General features: G+C 45.8%; 1 protein-coding gene across 1 annotated transcript in view; it reads left to right on the top strand.

Annotated features, from left to right (window-relative positions):
* The window catches only part of LOC115319169 (guanylate cyclase soluble subunit beta-2), a 111,922-nt gene that overhangs the window by 77,339 nt on the left and 16,705 nt on the right, over positions 1–17,878 (top strand). The window contains exons 4-9 of the mRNA XM_042290011.1: positions 781–934; positions 2,538–2,720; positions 3,883–4,083; positions 4,981–5,271; positions 9,112–9,378; positions 9,977–10,123. Coding sequence (XP_042145945.1) covers positions 781–934; positions 2,538–2,720; positions 3,883–4,083; positions 4,981–5,271; positions 9,112–9,378; positions 9,977–10,123 — 1,243 coding nt within the window. The remainder of the gene's footprint in view (positions 1–780; positions 935–2,537; positions 2,721–3,882; positions 4,084–4,980; positions 5,272–9,111; positions 9,379–9,976; positions 10,124–17,878) is intronic.

Below are 17,878 nucleotides of genomic sequence, written 5' to 3'. Positions count from 1 at the left end.
AAGCACTCGTTTGAACTGCATTATCGGTCTTGGACCTTCGCGCATTTTATTTCTTCATCGTGCTCCTACTCAGAACGCGCTCGCGCTATTTATCTGAATTGCTTTCCGCTGGTAGAGAAGAATGTATGCGATTATAAACCTCGGGATTGAGCTAGGTTATATATTAGCAGAAAGTTGCGCCATTCGAGATTAAATCGAAAAGAGAGCACATTTTTTTTTTTTTTTATCAAAGACTCATTCCGCCGGGTAGCAGAAAGGAGCAAGTGCAGCATTTTGTAACGGTTTTCATTAAATCTCGCGTTTTTTGCCGGCAAGAAAAGTTAATAGCCGTCAAAATGTGATTGTATCGCGTTAAGAGGTATTAGAAAATAATGATGGGAAAACAATCTACGTTAATCCAGACTCCATGTCTTTAAATGTCGATGGAAGCAAACCGTTGTTCCTGCGTTGCCACGGATTGGTCATACTGCAAGCTCGAACGAGTTAACAATAGCTTCTTTATCGTCACTGACGGCTTAAACAACGCAGGGCGTGACTTTTGAGGGAGTTGTAGAATAGGGGCCCCCAAACAGCTTGGGGCGTGCAACTGGGCATGCGCACGGCGATCCCCCAAGCTGCTCGGGGCGCCTAAAGCGTCGGGATTCTAAAACTGGCTATCATGTCTACGTATTTTTGCTGTTTTTGTTTTTTGTTTGCTTTGTCATAGAAACACACCTTTTGTAAGATGTATTAGCATGGCGGCATAGATGACGCCATGCTTCTGGACGGCGTGTCGCGCAGTGAGCGCAGGGGCCTGCACCCGATCGTCAAGGGTCTGGTGAAGACCGTGGCGCGCGAGTTCTTCGACACGGAGGTGAGCGTGAGCACCTGCAAGGTCACCGACAAGGGAGACAGGGTCGTCGTCCTCATGGAGGTCTCCGAAAACCTCCTCAAGGTACGCCTTCTCATCTACGACGCGGGTAGTCACACAAAGGTTAAGAGACAACGGGCGTGGAGAGTTCTGGACACGTTAATGTCTCAACAGCCAATGAGACAGCATCATCACGGGATTAGATTATAGAGTTATTATAAGGTACGCTCGAGGTCCAACTGGCGCTAGTGTGCGATTTCGAATTGAAGACGACGGTAGCCAGTCTGATATTGGCTTCCGCTAATGCATTTCTTTGGGAAAAGGTGGACGTATTTTCTCTCGGATCTCGATTTTAAGAGGAAATATCACGGATACTTCGTACGTACTAGATAGCTCGGAACATTTCTCGGTCACGTAGACAGAGATATTGGTCGGTTACGGCGTTTTTATTTCAAATTCGGGGCATTAGAAACGGTGCTAAAATCTCTTCGTACAGGTATTTATGTATACCGTCCGACACTGCTAGCGCGAACACGGCATCGGCGTTTTTCCGCGGGGCGTTTTACTTGCCAAAGTGACGAAGAACACCTCGAAAATCAAGAGAGACGTCGAGAACTACGCACTAAGAGTGGATCAGTACCTACCTGTGCATGCAGACGGCGAGAAAAAAAAAAAAGAAGCCAAGTAATGAGCGTGATTTGCAAATGACATTATTTTTATTCCCTCAGATTCTCAGGTATGAGCGCAAATGTCAGTTTCTTCTCGCCTTATAAACTGATGCCTGCATGTTCGAAAATTTTTAGAACGGTCTGAAGCCAGAAAACTCTTATAGCCCGATAAATTCGGAACAATAATAAAAAGAGAAACACATTTTCTAGTGACCGTACTTTTACTGTTTTACGCGTTAGGCAGCTCGTAGATGGGGGTCATTTTAGTGGCATATAAATCTCGCAGGTTATCAATACTAGCGTCATCGGGATTGCGGCGCACGTTGAATAAGCCCTACGTTCTTTTCGACTGTGATTCTTGCTTAGATTTGCCGCTTGCCTTTGCACACTTGCTGTGGAATATAGGACTGAACCCGGAGTACTAGGAAGTGAAACATCGCTCACTGATCTGAAAAATTACTGTCACTAAAACAATTTCACTTTATAATGTTACTAAAGTTATCTGCTTTTCGCTACGAGCCAGGTAGCACAGCTATGTTCTTGTTATTCTCTGGCGAAGAGACAAAATTCACGCGCGTTTTGTCATCGGGATTCCCAGGAGCATTTCAAAAAAGGACTCCTTGCTGTCTCCTTCAATTGGAAACCAGAAGTCCCATAAGCACTGGCGCCAATTGAAGCTCCAGTGCACATTATAATACCTGTATGAATTAGACTGCTCAAAAACGAAGCATGAAAAGTGAGCACATTATTCCCTGCGTTTCTTACCTACCAAGCGACTTCCAATCGCTCTGTCTTGGTATGCATCTGGAGCGCGTTTTCGACTGGTGCCTTCACTGCGTTCTGACTTGTGGTCCCTCGATGTCTTCCTGGTGGCGTTATGGATGAACCACGCGCTGTGACTTTGCTGAGGGACAGCGCAAGCGCAGTGTAGACGTCTTGAGGAGGACAGTGGCGTCGACTGGCAAACACTTTTTTTTTCGAAGCTTTCTGACATGCTGTGCCTTATTGATGTCGTCCAGCTCCCGATGCCTCTGGCGGTGCCGACTCTGGCGCACAAGCGGTCCTCGTTCACGTCTGCCCACGTGACCGACCACCTGAGTCAGAGTCCCCAAGACCTACCCGTGGACACCAGGACCTTCTGCACGGCCTTTCCGTTCCATGTCGTCTTCGACAGGGACTTCGTCATCACCCAGGCGGGAAAGGTGATGACTGTCCGCGCCACAAGCACCGAGATGCGAGTGACCAAATGATAATTTTGCAGTCTGTTTAGTGAAGTGCAAATTTTGGGGCAGGTTTTTAAAACCCAATTTACACGTGTTGTCTGGATTGAAGAAATGTTGAGTTTTTGACGCAGCTGCAATCGAAATGTACATGAGCGGTGAGGAAAAAGTTTAGAGTGTGTACCTAAAACATCAATCATAAACTTCTTTTTAAATTTTCATGACTGAAACATTTGCTGCATCAGATGTGCAAGTCAATCGGTTGTGATAAACTAAAGGAAGGATGGAAAACGTCTAAACGCAAAGATTAAAAACGATTTATGACGGTAACGAAAGCACACAACATCGAATACTATTTAAATTCTCGCTAATAAAAAACAAAAACAAAAACATCAATGATGCAAAAAAAAAAAATTAAGTAAATATATGTCTCAGAAAGTCACAGGGAACCCAGACAGGACGGTCAAAGTCAAGGGTACACGAAACCGGGCCTTCTACACTCCAAGGGGATGCGGGATTATGTTCAGGGCTCCGGACGTATTGAAGCACCAACTTTGCACTAGCGGCTTAAACCTTTGGGTCATGGAACGCAGACACCAGACGTGCAACTCGCAATGCTCTCCTAAAAACTAGCCCTTGCCCTGTCAGGCGGGTAAAGTCATTGAATATCCCGGCCGAGTTGACGCAGCTAGCTAATTTCAAAGTGCACCTCGAGCGTTTCAGTCAAAAATCCAGATAAAATGCACCGCCGAAATCGGATCGTGAGACCGTCCCGCTATTAGTGTCCATTCAACTACGTAGCAGGTAGGTGGTTCATCCCACGAGTGATTTGCGTTTAGTGTGGTACGGCAATTTCGGAGGACTGCTAATTGTACAAAAACAGCCTGCAGTCACTCTCTGAGGCGTTCTTTTCCTTATACGACTTTCCTATCACATCTCTCACAAAAAATAGTGTGCACACATGTTCAAAGCATACCTATGTATGAAGGAAACATGCTTAGAACATGCTTGAGGCGTTTCCGCAGATAATTATGTCATCATGTTTGCGGCGGACATCGTGCCTTTTCTGTTATGTATCAGCAGTGTGACTACTGCTTGACTATCGTACCAAGTGTGTGTGTGTGTGTTTTTTTTATTCGGGCAGGGCCTGCTCCGTCTGACCAAGTCCATGTGGCAGAGGGGCAAGCCTGTCCGGTTCACGGACATGTTCAGCATCTCCCGGCCCGTGATCGAGTGCACGTTCGAGAGCATCCTGGGCTTCCTCAACCAGGTCTACGTGGTCACGGCCAGGGACGGGGTCCTCGAGAGGGACAGGAAGAGCCCCACCGGGCCCCGGGTTCCCTCGGTCGGTTCATACACACTTTTTCGTTCGATCGTTGTTCCAAAGAGAGATCAGTAGACCGAAATCTTGTATGTGCTAAAAGAGACGAGGAAGAGAAAGAGGGGACACGAAAAAGTCTGAGTCACGTTTCTTCGTGTTTGTTTCTGTTTGGACTTGCAAGATTCTTGAGCATCATGCACCAGCTATCCCGAAATAAAGTCTAGTTAATCAATAGGCCCTTTCGGTAAGTGCGCCGCAGAACGTACTATCGCATTTCCTACTTCATGAATGGGAGGACAGACAAACGATCCACAGCAAGAACACCGAGCTTCCTGCGAAGTCGATGAAAAATTACATCACTTGTGCTTAATTAGAAGATCGATGTGCGTGGGATCAGTTCAGAAGTTCTGAATGTTTATGTAAAGTAAGTCGACCGATCACCTCTAACCTGTTGTGCAGCGCAAAAGAATAAGGTCTTTGCTATACTTGCAACGGAATCATTTCAGTTGCACATAAGTGTCCTAGCAATGGCTGCATGAACAAGTTCCGTACAATGATAGAGATAATAGTTAACATGCGGGTGAGCTGCTGAACTTTCAAGCTTTTCAAGACCCGACATCCCGGGACAAAAATCGTTGACAACAGACACACACATAAATTCCTATGTGTGTATTGTCATCTTTCTTGTTCTTATGTCTCTGGTTTTAAAGAGGTTGAAAACTCCGTGGACTTGCGAAACGGGAGTGATGGGAAGTTCCTTGAGGCTGCTTACTTCACTGTCTTTTAAAAAATGCTCTGGAAAAATTTACCGCGTCCTTCTTTTACTCTTCATGTTTTCTTGCCACCCTCAAACGAGATTAGACGAAAGTTTGGCACTTTTTTCTCATCCGACACAATGGCCATTGTGGTCTCTTCTTATAGCCCGTGGCGAACAAGAGGAAGCTCCTCCGGCGACTCAACAGCACCGTCGAGCCTCCACCAGATGGCGTACTCCGCCTCAAGGGCCAGATGATGTCCCTCCCAGAGTCGGACAGCCTTCTCTTCCTGTGTTCGCCGCGGGTCAAGAGTCTAGAAGACATGAAGCGCGTGGGCCTCTTCTTCAGCGACCTGGCGCTCCACGACCCGGTCAGGGACCTCATCCTGGTCTCGCACCAGCGGCGGAGGGAGCGGGAGCTCGTCGAGAAACTCGACGAGGCCTCGAACCACCTCAAGGTTCGGCCTCCGTTTGTTACACGTCACGGGTTCGATGCCCACGGCTTAATCGTTTCCCGTATAAATTGAGTCATGTGTATGTTTAGACATCAAGGAGGTATACACTAGTTACACTGGCACCCTTAACCGCGAGTAAGTCTGACTTCAGTCTCTCTTAATTGCGGTTAAAAGTGTTAGTATAAGACAGACCCAGTGGGAGTCTGCTGTCTCCGCTGTAGAAGAAAGCCTGTGCAGTACCATTGTTAGCCTTTGGTCCTTGAAGTGCATGTCGCACAGGTGGCACACGATCGCACGCCGGTATGATGCTCATACAGATCATGATGGGCAGGAGTGGGGGTGCAGTGCGAGCTTTCGCTCCATGTGTTCCTAGCTGCCGTGCGCTAACGCAGTCAGTGAGATAATACCCTATCTCAATGATGTATGTGAGTCCGCAGAAACTGGACGATACCCTCACCAGATAATCGAAACGTCATTCCAATGAGCGCCTTGGACATATAAAATATCTGACGCTTCAGATATATGAAGATATGGTTCATCGGGATTCACCTCTGAATATTTTTTTCAGAAATATTTGTAAGCATTAATGATTTTATCTGCCCTAAAACCAGGAATGACGCAATAGAACCGTGTGTATTGTCCCAATCACACACCTAGCATAGGCACATATCTGTGGTACCTGCTAAATTACTTATTCTAACGAATACAAAGGTTCCCTGGGCAGGATCCTCGGTTAACGGATTTCCAAAAACAAAGTAAAACTATAAACTTTTTGGCACCCATTTTATTGTACCTTAGATAATTTGTATGACATCGATAATAATATAACCCAGCCTATACCTCACAACGTTGCTGTACATTATTTATAATCGCGTTTGATTACATGGTTCCAGTTTCAAACGCTGAGAGTGGAGATCTTGCGATGACAACCCACTCCAGGAACTCTAAATATGGCAGCGACCTCAAGCGTCCAAAATACTGTTGCGTGGTGTAGGTTTTGTTCTCTTGAAAGTGTAGGTATGACGCGTCACAATTAGTTGAAACCACATGACCACCGCCATACTTGCGCTCTCTCGTCTGCGACGTGGTGGTGAGATACCGGCTTCCAGCAATGAAGACCAACATTTATAGCGCGATAAAAAATTACAGATAGCGTCTTGGTGTATTCGACGCTAAATTTCATAGTTAGTGGTGCAACACGTGATATTAAGAGTAAAAATTACCCACCTCAAGATTGACACCTCTATTCCTCTAAAATAGAGACCGGCGAAATTTTGACAGTCGCTGATTTGCCTCTAAATTTATTCACTGCATTGAAAACTACGTCTGAACTAGATCCCCCAAAGAACATAATGACACTATCCTAACCCGATTGGTAATAGTTACAAAATTACAAAAAGGAAGGAAATTCGCGGTGAGAAAAATTCATACTCTTGGCTCCTAGTCCTAGGCTAGGCGGGACAAGTTACCGCCAGTTATAAATGATACAGCGGTTAGCATCCATCCATCCATTCATCCATGTAATTTTGGCAGTACGTAATATTTCTGATGGTTTACAAGTTAGTTGACGTGAAATTATTGCGAAGGAAGCTCACACCGGCAGAAGGAAACAAAGAAAGCGCGATATACTGTGTTCTTTAGACTGACCATTTGTCCAGAAAGTCCTAGCAACGTGTGATGTCATTCACTGGAAAGCGCGTGACTATTACACGTTTGTTTTGAAATCACGCTCCTATTCCGTTTTTAGATAGCTACGATGAATTTAGAGATAATACTTAGCCTGCCAGGAAGAGTAAAGCCAGGGTATTCCGAAAATGTAGCTATCTACGGAAGCTGAAAATAACCATATTCTGGCTGGACATGCACGATAATGATGCATCGTCTAGGTGCACAATAAAATAACGCAAAAGAGACAAGGACCTGAATAACGGTTAAGAGTTGAGCTTGTTGGTACATACTTGGAAATATATCAGCTTGAACTTTAGAAATAACTAGAACACAAAGACAGAAAGGACAGGATATGACACACAGCTGTCATATCCTGTGTGTCATATCCTGTCCTTTCTGTCTTCTAGTTGTTCCTAAAGTTCAAGCTGATATATTTACGAGACAAGGACGAGCGAGTAGAGAATAAGAAGCGCTTGTCCTGACTACTCTCGTCCTTATATCGTTAGTGTCATTTTATTATCTACCGAAGTATGCATCAACTAGCCGAGCAACGTGCTTTATTATACTCAAACTACGTCCGACCAAAGCCCTTGGTGTTATCGTGGTGGCACCAGTGTGCAAATAGCCCTCAAACCCTCCCGGTTCTCAACTAGACGGCGGGTTTCATAGTGTCTGTGAGATTAAATACACGCGCTATTATCGGAGGGTGGTCGATTATGCAACTCTTACACATAATCCACTCTTATGGTGAAATAATGATGTAAAAAAATTTTGAAAATATACCCGGACCGGAAGTGTGCCAGGGCTACCAAGAAGATGGCGCCACCGAGTTTGTTTCCAAACAAATAAAAGGGCGAATACGTGTTCGGGGTAGCAGTATCATATCGGACACCTCAATCTCTCGTTGAAAAAGTCACAAAAACATTTTTTAAACGAAATAAACGATCAGCAAAGGGCACTTGATGGATGTCGCTGAAGTTTCGTTTTTAATGTCCGTCTAGGAACATTGACAGGTAGTGACAATGCCTATCTCGCCTAGAACTATAGCCTCGCCGGTGCTCCATGCGCTTAAGCTTGTGCAGCGTGCGCGTGAACGTAGCTTTGACAAGCTTTGTAACTGCGCGCACTTGCCCGCACGAGCAGTGACGTGGCGGCGGCCAGATGCCCCGCTTGCAATCGTCCTGTCGACGTCAGCCTCGCGCCGCAGCTTTGCTCGTCCCGAGACAAACTACGTCACGATTGCGCCGGATGTCACGTGCTCTCCGCTGGCTGCTCCCCGAGCGCTTGCCAGAGTGAGCCGTTTATAACGAAAAAAGATGAAGCCGACAGGCTCAAAATACAAACGCGAGATACTTATTTACGGATATTGTGGGTCATGTTCAGTCTATTTCAGAACACGACGGGTATATTTCAAATTTTGTTAAAGTTTTCTGTTAAGCCAAACGGAGTATAGTAGCGCGTAAATAGGTTAGTGACAGCGTCTTGGCCTCCTACACGCTGTGCTTTATGGTTAGTGATGTAATGCGAAATATTTAGGGTTAAAAAAATGGTAATAAATATTCGGTGTTTCAACCCCTTAATGAAATAGTTTATGACACCAACTTTCACCTCTTGAAGAAAAGGAAGCGTTCGAACAAGCTCATGTAAATTGATCATAATTTATTTGCCTTTCGTGCCCTTTCCTGAATTTATGTTCAGACTAGAATAGAGAGGTTACTTATCGAATACTATATCAGCTGTGTTTTGGAGTTGGGTATTTGTCCTGTCTCCCTTTTTTGGCAATAGTCTCGGGGCATTTTGTAATTACGTCCGTCTATTTGTCCGCGTATTCATGGTAGCCATGAATTCTCAATGTCGGCTTTTTGAGATCTCCTAAAGCTGCGGTTACACTGCCGATACGTTGTGCAAAAGACATCATGAATTCACAATGTCGTTTTTTTTTTTTTAAACCTTTTAAAACCGCGGTTACCTGCTAATACATGTCACAAAAGACAGTTGGCGGAGAATGTCAGGATGTCTTCCTCGTATGACGGTCTTAGAAAAGAACTGTCTTTAGAGATGATCAAACAGGCTTCGAGCATGCTTCAATTATGGAGACAAATAATTCTGTCACCCGTCTTTTGAATGATACATGAGAAGAGTGTCTCACCTCGGCGTGTCCGCGCGCGCGTCCAGATCCTCGACTCGAAGTTGCGGGAAGACAAGCGGCGCACCGAAGACCTGCTGTGCTCCATCTTTCCGGCGGGCGTGGCGCGCAGCCTGTGCCAAAACCTGCCCGTGGAGGCCGAGAAGTTCGAGCTCGTCTCCTGCCTCTTCTCGGACATCGTGGGCTTCACGGCGCTCTGCGGGAGCGAAAACGTCCAACCCATGGACATCGTGCGCCTGCTCAACAGGCTCTACGTCCAGTTCGACTCCCTCACGGGAGTGCACGGCGTCTACAAGGTCAGAGTCGAGCCCCGAACGTCGCTTAGGGGTCGAACCAATAGAACCTAGAAGACCTGCACCTCCCTTCCAAACTATAGAACTCCTTGCAGCGCGCCTAGCACTGCCTTCAGCCATAGCCTCCTATATACTGACAAAGCCTGTCAGATCGCCACGAGAAGCGGCCGCCGAAATGGAAGAGGGGGAGCGGCAGGCAACGGATGACAGGAGAGCCTCGTTACTGGTGCCCCGCTGCGGCGAGACGCCGAAACACACTTCTCTTCAATAAAGGCTGAGGTGCACAAACTATGAGGCAGGTTTTTCCGGCGAGAGCCGTGGCGAAATTCTGGATCCAAGCGGAGATGCAAGGTGGCCATTTGACCATTTTAAGTAAAAATGACTTACCTTTCGTGTGAGCAAACTTTTGTCGCCGGTGAGCTACGATGTCCTCACGTTATTGCTATCTTGTTATGAACTAAAGAAAAATGAGTTATTGGCTTCCGGTGTTAGCGGCGCCGGCTACTCTTTCGAACATGAGGATAATTAGTGCTTATTTGCTCGAGTGTTAGCCGTCGTTACCTAAACCAAGCTCTGCACTGAACACTCGCCTCCGGTACAGGTGGAGACGATCGGCGACGCGTACGTGGTGGTCTCCGGAGTGCCCGAGTTCCTGGAGGACCACGCCGACCGCCTGGTGGCCATGGGCCTCGCCATGCAGGCCGTCACCCGGACCGTCCGCTCGCCCGTCGAGGGGCACTCCATAGAGGTGACGTACCCTACCCCGTCCATCCTCGTGCATCGAGGAGCCCTCGTCAAAACACTGCGAACACATCGTACAAAAGACAGTCCGCAAACAGTCTCTGAGGCAGGGTGTAAGATAGACAGGTGGAGAAACGAGAGCAAAATGAGCGACCGGATTGTGTCCCCCTCGGGTTTCTCTTTTTCTGTGGCGCCATCTATGTGGAGCACCGCGAACTCTCACTCCGGGTGGGCGACCGGTGGCGATTGGCTAAACTGACGGAGATGATTTTTCGTGGATTTTCAGTGGAGGACTGTCGTGATCTCGGTTTATTTTGCGCACTCTCCCATAAAGTTCCATAAAAATTCAATTCCAATTTTTTTCCTCTCGCCGCAGCGCCATCTGTCGCAAATCGGGGGTACCCGCAAGCAGACGAGTACACAACCCGGTCACGGCGCTGCGGTAGGTTTCTATGGGCCGTTTCCCCACCTGTCTATCTTACACCCTGCTCTGAGGCGTGTTTGTTTTCCTCGTATGTCGGTCCCGCAACATTTTTCGTACAAAGGCTGTCTGCAGACGTGCTACGAGCGTATGTAGCAAACATGTGCTTGATGTGTGTCGCAGGTAATTCTCTGGTCACGGGAAGCACCGTGTTGTTTGTATGATATAGGAGCAATGTGACTGCAGCCTTAGTGTACAGCATCGAGTTGAACAGATTAATAGACACATCTGAATCAGTAACCCATGTGTAACAGTGAGGATATGCTTTTTTCGCAAAGGTATTGAAGTTTCACATTTGAGCAGTGAAGAGAGAGGTTTTTGGACTAGCCACTAATCATTCGAAGCAGAGCTCGCCGTTCCGACATCCCGTCTCGTCTTCTACTCTCCTTCAGTTTCTCGGTGCATTGGCAACACTGAAGACGTGCCGTCAGATGTTGTTGTGGGCCCAATAAGGGAGAAGTGCAGATTGTTCCCGACGGGTTACGGGGAGTCTAACGGTGTGAAATGAATCCTAATATTTCACACGCCAGCACAGAAAAAAAAAATGCGCAGAATATTGTCTGTTTTAAAATTGAATTCCAAGCTATACAACATGTTACGTTGCCCCAGTGGAAAACGCAACAACATTTTGAGGTTGGTTTAGGGAACGCCTTCATTTGCGGTATTCTCAAGAGCTATTTTGAACTTAGTCATAATACATTAAATACCTGAAAGAGCAAGAGCTGTGTATTCCAAAAATTTGTTTAGCTTAGGTAGCTTAAAAAGCAGCCGGATCTCCTCTTTACAGTCGCAGACATGTTTTTTCTTGTTTTTTTGTTTATTTTTGTACGGAGCGTAATTTTCCCGATACGTCCTCCAAACGTCAATCCGCTCGCTGGACGCTCTGCGCGTGTGTGTGTGCTTTCAATTCATTCCGTCCTTCCGCGCGTTGTTTGCAAAGATATGCACTTAATTCCCGACCACAAGCTGCTGGCGCCTGAAATCGGACTCTCGCTGGTCCGAGCGGCGCCCAAAATTACGAAGACAAATATGACCAAACTCCGATCGAGATCGAGGCACGGTACGGCTCGTCTCGATGCCGATCGGCGACTGAGAGCACGTGAAAGCGTCAAAACAATACACAAGCAAAAAAAAAAAAAAAAAAAAAAAAAGGGAACAATAAAAAAAAAAAAAAAAAAGCGCCCGAAATCCACGATGCGCCGAAAACTTGACAGGCTAGTATCGATTTTAGAGCTAAATCAAGTTCAATATTCTTCACCTCCTCTCAGACCCTCGTAGATGCGCGCGCGCGCGTGTGTGTGTGTGTATGTGTATGTGTGCGTGCGTGTGTATACGTGCGCGTGTGTGCCTGTGCGTGAACGCGTGTCTGTGTGTGTGCCTACAATACAGAATCTACCGTAGGCTGATGGTGGTTCGACTCTAAAGCTGCGTTTGTCCATTTCTTTCTGTCTCGATTTTTCGGACGCCCCTCTGCATGCAAGCATGAGAAGACGAACGAGTCGATAGCGCACAGGGCAGTGTCCGGGCTCGAACTACATGGACGTGTAAACGCGTAGCCACTGACGTCCTCGAGGCAGATATTGAGCCCCTTCGAAAGACTTGCCCTTTGTTGGCAGTTGTGGCATCCCTGCGCAACGGCGGACTAAAAACAACGACGTCACGGCGCACTCTCAATTCGTTTGCTTGGATTAGAAGGCAAAGACGCCCGCAAAGAAATGCGATGAGCGCGGTGACGTTGCACTTTCAATGCTGTATGATTCGCTCGTCAGCTTCTAGCGTTGACCGCGGTCCGACGTTCGCTTCGCTGTTTTATGGAATGACTTGCAAGGTTCCACGATGCCAGTTGTGCCGCCATTGTGCAGTGGTTTCTACCTTCCAATAATCGGTACCTCAGTTTAGAAAATAGTTTATAGGCGCGCGCTCCCAGCAGATTCGCCTACAGGTTACGCCTGGGAGTTGACTCGATAGAAACAAACAATGAAATTATGCTAATCTTAAATTCGATATTTATTTTTGTTTAAAAAATATTCACAGTCATCGGAAGCGGAAAGCGAGCGAAGGGCGACACGTATACACGAAAAAGTTTAAAACCTTCTTTAATCTTCACCAGCTCGATTGTACACTCACTTTCTGTTCGTGCGTTTGTGCTTAGACGGCACAGATGCGAAACATTGAAGAAAGCACTACTAAGTAATTGATTAAGAAAATAAATATTTCAGAAATGCAATTTCAGTTGGACCACCTCCACAGGGAGTTTCCGACCGTCAAGAACGCTTCGACGTCTCGTAAGCCTCGAAGGAGCACGCGCCGTCACAGCACGACGAAAGATGCATGCTGGAGGCAGGGTGTTAAAAAAAGATGCCCTGCTATTATCGTATTGTCAGTGACAGCAATGGTAGCTTTTTTTATGAGAAACAATATTATGTCCGAAAAAAGCAGTAAGAAGGCTCCCAGTGTGTGGTTTCTGCAAACCGTGGTGCACTTTGTGCGCATACACTGCACAACCCAGTAAGCCCAAAAAGACGTATTCCAAAACTCGAAGCGCCGCATCGCGGCGGAACGTCACGTTGTGCATTGTGGGAATCGGTAGGAAGCAAAATCCATACGCACTCCGTTCCTAGCCCACAGGTTCCCAGAACGCGACGCGCGCGGTGACGGATTTATGGAAGTAATCTATTCTCGACCCCAGTTTCGTAAAAAGGTTACAGAGGGATCATGTGCCATCGTCATAGCTGTAAGTTCGATATCACGTGTGTCCGCACGGTAGGGTTCATTCAACGTTGACGTATAATTTAAATTTCGTGATTCTATCATCTGTGTCACGCACTATAACTGCTTTCCCGGTGCAATCGTATGAAGTCTTGCTTGTTTCCAAACGCTGCTTCACTTTTGTGGCACTCTGGCAGGAAGGTTTCTTTAAATCCTTAAAGCCAGGGTGGGGTTTAACTGGGCATAAATGATTAAAAAAAAAAAGGAAGAAGACCGTCTGCACACACGAATCACCTGTTTCTTCCGCGAACTTATTGCTTTGCGGTATTGGAACCACGGATCTCGCGTTGACTCGTGTTCGAATCTCTAAGCAGAATGTCTTTTGTATGATGTATAATTGTAGGGTTCTGTGTTTTTGGATAAATCCGAAAAAACTCAGAATGCTAGCCAATTCGGATTTATCCGATGAACTCTGAATTTTGATGTAAATTCTACGTAAATATCAAAGATTCATTCGAACATTGATAATGTGAATTTTTCTTAATTTTTCGTCGCATCAGTTTATTTATTTTGATGCCCTCAGGGCCCAGGGGGCGTTACAGAGAGGGTGGGCACAATTTGTTTAAAAATGCATAAACAAAAAGTATAATATTCAAACAACAACAAGAACAACAACCGAAATCGAATTAACGTAGTGCAGGATTATAAAAGCGTTCAGTTATGGCTGGCCTTCTTGAAGAATGAGACGTCTTCAATGGAGACGATCGAGTGGGGAAGGCGGTTTTACTCTGAGCTGGTCTTGGGTAGGAAGGAATCTGGAAACATATTTGTGTGGAAATAAGGAATTGCAACTTTAAACTGGCGATTAATGCGGGATGAAATGTATGAAGGCTGTAAAAGAAGTTCATGCTGCAATAATGAGTTATGCAAAAATGCTCAAAAACCGGGACTGGGCATGCTAAAATAAACAACACCAACTTCACTTAACAAAATTACGTTTAATCAGACGTTTGCTGACGTGTACGCAAATTTGATGAAATAGGGGTTGGTTACTGGGCTCTCACTCGTGTCCATGTTGGCACTCACTGAGGATGTCTCCCGCATGAGGAGATGAAACGTCTGATTAAACTGTTAATTTTGTTCAGTCAAGTCGGTGTTATTTATTTTATCATGATGAGTTGTTAAAGAAAATTTCATAAATAAAAGAAAGACGCGAAATTTTTCTTCGGAATTGTAATGCATGTAGCCGAAGATTAGATTTCATTTGTGAAACGCTAGAAGTCAAAAATTGTTAGAAAAAAAAAAAAAACGCGCAGATCGATTTTTAACAGATTCTATGACATCGATAAAAGTACGTTGAGCCGGGTCCCACGTAGCGGACGCGTATTCGAGCTTCGGGTGAATGAATGTGCGATATAAAATCAACTTCATGAGACGAGGGGCCTTGAGAAACATTGCGACGCAAGTAGCCAAGGGTGCGGTTGCCGTTACTTATGACGTAGGTTTATCGCGAGAAGCTGTTTGTTACGTGAACTCCGGGATATCTGTACGAGGTGATATGATCTAGTGGGACACTGTTAATTTTAAGGACGCAGGATCTGGGGGGATTAGAAAGGCGGAATATTTTTATACTCTTATATTTGCTAATGTTAAAAGTCATTAACCATTTATTACGTCATATAGATATACTGTTGAGGTCAGATTGGAGAAGAGAATGATCACATTGGTTAATTATTTAGCGATAAAGAACACAGTTGTTAGCAAATAACTTTATAGAAAACTGAATGCCAGCGGGAAGGTTATAAACATAAATTTACAAAAAAAAAGCAAAGGTCCTAAAGCAGAACCCTAAGGGACGCCAGACTTCACGGGCCAAGGTGATTAGGCACACTCATTAGTGGTTACAAACAGGGTGCGGTTAGTCAAAAAGCATTCAATGTATTTGATGAAGTTAGTGTGGGTACTTAAGGACGTTAGGGTCAATACTTGAGGTTTTAAGGGCGAGTAATTGATGTGGTCCCTTGTCAAACGGTTTCGTGAAGTTGAGAAAGATGCAGTCGAAAATCAATCAATTGTCGAGACCTGAGGCTACGTGAAGTGTAAAGGTGAGCAGTTGCGTTTCACAGGAAAAATGCTGAAATGTGCTAAAATACAAATAAAACTCGAGGAAGAACACGAGGTTTGAATAGATGACATGTTCTAGCATTTTACAGGAGATGATGGTTAAAATGGATGAATAATTAAGGAGATATTGTGGATTGCCGGACTTGCGAAGCGGAACCATCTACCAATCATATGGCACTGTGGAGCTATTGAATAGACTGCGTGAATGCGTCCGATAAAAAAAAAAAAAAAAAAAAAAAAACAGATAAATAGACTTTGGCGTTTTTTTTTTTATAAAATTCGAGTTAATTTCGTTAACGCCACAACAAGAGGAAAGTTTCCATTTGCGGATTAAATTCATAATTTCCCCAGAATCAATAACAATACGGTTCATTGAAAAAAAAAACCAAAAAAACTCGCGGTTACGTAATTGTTGCACTGCGTGTACACAAGAATCTAAAAATTACTTTGAAAAAAAAAAAAAAAAAAAAAAGCCGCCGTTTAGCACAGAGCAACATTCTTCGCTCGAATGGCGTGATCACTTGAATCCACAAGAGATACTGTATTTTTGTAACTAGGTCCTTCCAAAACAGTGACGGGTTACAAGCGAAAATCGATGGAAGCGTATTTTTAAGAAAAACAGCGAGCGACTTGCTCGAGGCAACCTATAGGAATTTTTGCATAATCTCATACCAGCGCGCAACTGACGCCCCTTTGACCCGGTGCACTTTTTTTTCTGATTTTCCGCTGACAAAGCTTATGCAACCGCCCACAGTATCAGGAAAAAGGCTTAGAGACGGACGTCGTGCGTGAGAGCTTCTTTTTATTATGTTACAATTTCCGAAAATCGACGGTTGTCTGGCTTTCAATGAATCGTCGTCGGGTCACAAATAGAGTTAATAATTCTAAGAACAATCCTGGAAAGTGTGAGACGAGCACAAGAAGCTGCGGCGCAAGTGTGGCTGCAAAGTTACTGAGCTTGACATGTTCGCCAAAGATCCATACTTGTGAAGTCAGTCGATCGCGAGCGCGAATCGCGAGGTCTTTGTATCAGACTCATGTCACGTTTATGCTCACAGCTACCTCGTCTAAGTCAAGTGGAAAGATTCCATCCCGATGCCGGTGCTGCGATCGGGTTATCACCTGCAAGGTCTGCTATTACTCTACGAAATATGTGAAGTGAACGAAAACGTCTACGTGCCACCCCTCAAGATCCAGCTATCAAATGCCGAGAGCGTATCTGCATGAGCAGCATTAATTAAACTGCTCATATTTGCCTTCGTTCTGGAAACTCGAACACAATACTCCTCCATCTTTGTCCTCGTTTTATCGAGGCTATCTGATGGCCTGTCATTACCCAGCCTTACTGAACTGGCCAAGTTCCAGCCAAGTTGTAACCCACCATATTGGAGTCTAGCCAAGTCCCCCCCCCCCCCTCCCTTCCTACCCAGCGTTGCCTACCCAGACAGCTGTGGTGCAGCAACCAGCCAGTATTTCGAATTTAAGCTGCTAGACGGAGTCGTGGGCGCCCCTGGACGGCCAGCAAGTGTTCAAAAATATGTCTTTCACGAATCGGAACGCATGGAGGACCATTCCAATCAGAGGGCAACATCGAGAACGCGTAGGAAACTCGCGAGGACGAAGCAACCTTGCAAGCAAGCGCCGTCATTGTTGGGGGTCGGGGAGTAAACAAACGCACGAGGTGCGCAAGGAGTCCAACTTGCAGGCGGTATTCTCAAGATGGCGGCGCCTTTAAAGAAATCATATTTGCCCACACCATGTGTGGGCACTACGCGTGCGCATAAACCAGATTCGCGAGAAGCGTTTGTCCTTTGTCCCCCTTGTTTCCCTTCTCCATGGATTATTTCCACCATTCTTGTCCACCAGCTCGCTGGCACCTTTGCATATAATTGCATCATCATCATGATAGCCGAAAGCAGCGCCACCGCAGCGGTGTGACGTGAGCGCCACACGTCGGTCAACGTTATAATATCAGTTCAGTTACGGAACTGCCTGCACGAGCGGTACCGCTCTTCTCCCACCGCCGCTTTCCTCCTGTCGTTTGACGCGCCGAACAGCTTCTCTGGAGACTGCAGCCTATTCTATGGGATACGTAGGATTCGAAGAACAGCGTCGAGATTGCGTGTTACCGAAAACAGCTTTGAAGCGAACGTCTAGGTTGCGCTTCAGACGGCGGGAGGCTACGGGAGACGCACTGAAGTGAGTGAGGGAAGAAGAGGAAAGGGGGGGGGGGGGGGGGTGCAGTTAGCGTCCAGTGTTGGAGTTTTATAACTTGGGTAATTTTTTCCAGAACGTCCCCGAAAGTTACCACACACAAAATGTGCACTGCTGGCCTATATTTTTTTCTCTTCCTTAGAATTAAGTTTTGTAGTTAGTGTGCGGAATTTTTATCTTTCACTGGCTAATTTACGTTAGCTTGTTGGTTACCATAACTATATAATCCTCGCG

Source organism: Ixodes scapularis, unplaced genomic scaffold (genome assembly GCF_016920785.2).
Source record: "Ixodes scapularis isolate PalLabHiFi unplaced genomic scaffold, ASM1692078v2 PGA_scaffold13__105_contigs__length_92229423, whole genome shotgun sequence".
NCBI lineage: Eukaryota > Metazoa > Arthropoda > Arachnida > Ixodida > Ixodidae > Ixodes > Ixodes scapularis.
This window is presented reverse-complemented; position numbering and strand designations above follow the sequence as displayed.